At 51.7% G+C, this 777-nt stretch overlaps 1 protein-coding gene across 1 annotated transcript; it reads right to left on the reverse strand.

The window, feature by feature from the left end:
• Positions 1–20: 20 nt before the first annotated feature.
• Positions 21–767, reverse strand: M421DRAFT_22590 (uncharacterized protein; the record flags this gene model as incomplete). The annotated part of the gene is made up of 1 exon (XM_033588362.1): positions 21–767. A coding segment is annotated over one exon (747 nt), but the record flags the coding sequence as incomplete, so codon positions are not given.
• Positions 768–777: the final 10 nt, after the last annotated feature.

Here is a 777-nt window from a genome sequence, read left to right on the forward strand (position 1 = left end):
GCGCACTTGCGGTCACGCACTTCCTTCGCCGCAGCAGCCGCCTCGCGCTTCTGTTCTTTGATCTTGTCGTTGTATAGCTTATTAGCAGCTTTAAGCTCTTTGACGTTAGCCTTTTCAAGCTTCTCTGCATGCGCGGTCTCCTTCATAATCCGCTCTCTGTGGCGGGCTTCCTTGAACAATCGAGGCGACCACCACTTCGCGCCACCCCAGTAGTCTAACAATAGCTTAACCAAAGTGAGCGCTTTGCTTTTCTTATCCTGCTTCTTCTTAATCAAAAGCGACTCTGTAAGGCCTTGTACGTCATCGTTGAGCAGCTCATTCTCAATCGCGAGGTGGTGTACCTCGTGGCAGAGAGCTCTCGCTTCATTAGAGTACCTATCGCCCACAACAGAGTCCAACTTCCTTATTATTTTGCGTGCTGTTGTACCTGCCTCGGGCGGCGGAGGGGTGGACGGAGTGGCAGCTCCTTCGGGGAAGCGCTTGAGTACTTTATCGCGATTAAGCGGCTGAAGGCCTGTTGCCTCGAAGGCTTTGAGTATGTTGTCTTTAGTAAACGATTGCAGCCAAGCAGGCCAAAATAACGAGAAGAAGCTGCCTTTCTTCACCGGCAACAAGCCTTTGGAGCGCTGAGTCTGCCGTGTCAATTGCTGTGAGTACGCTGTCGATAGCGGCTTGAAGAGGACAACGTCGGCTGGCTGGAGCGTGTGAGTACTGTGGGGAGGAAATATCGCCACAAGTATCTTATGTTGATGACAGTACGTCAGAAATGAGCGGCTT

This window comes from Didymella exigua (genome assembly GCF_010094145.1).
Source record: "Didymella exigua CBS 183.55 unplaced genomic scaffold M421scaffold_61, whole genome shotgun sequence".
In the NCBI taxonomy this organism is placed as follows: domain Eukaryota; kingdom Fungi; phylum Ascomycota; class Dothideomycetes; order Pleosporales; family Didymellaceae; genus Didymella; species Didymella exigua.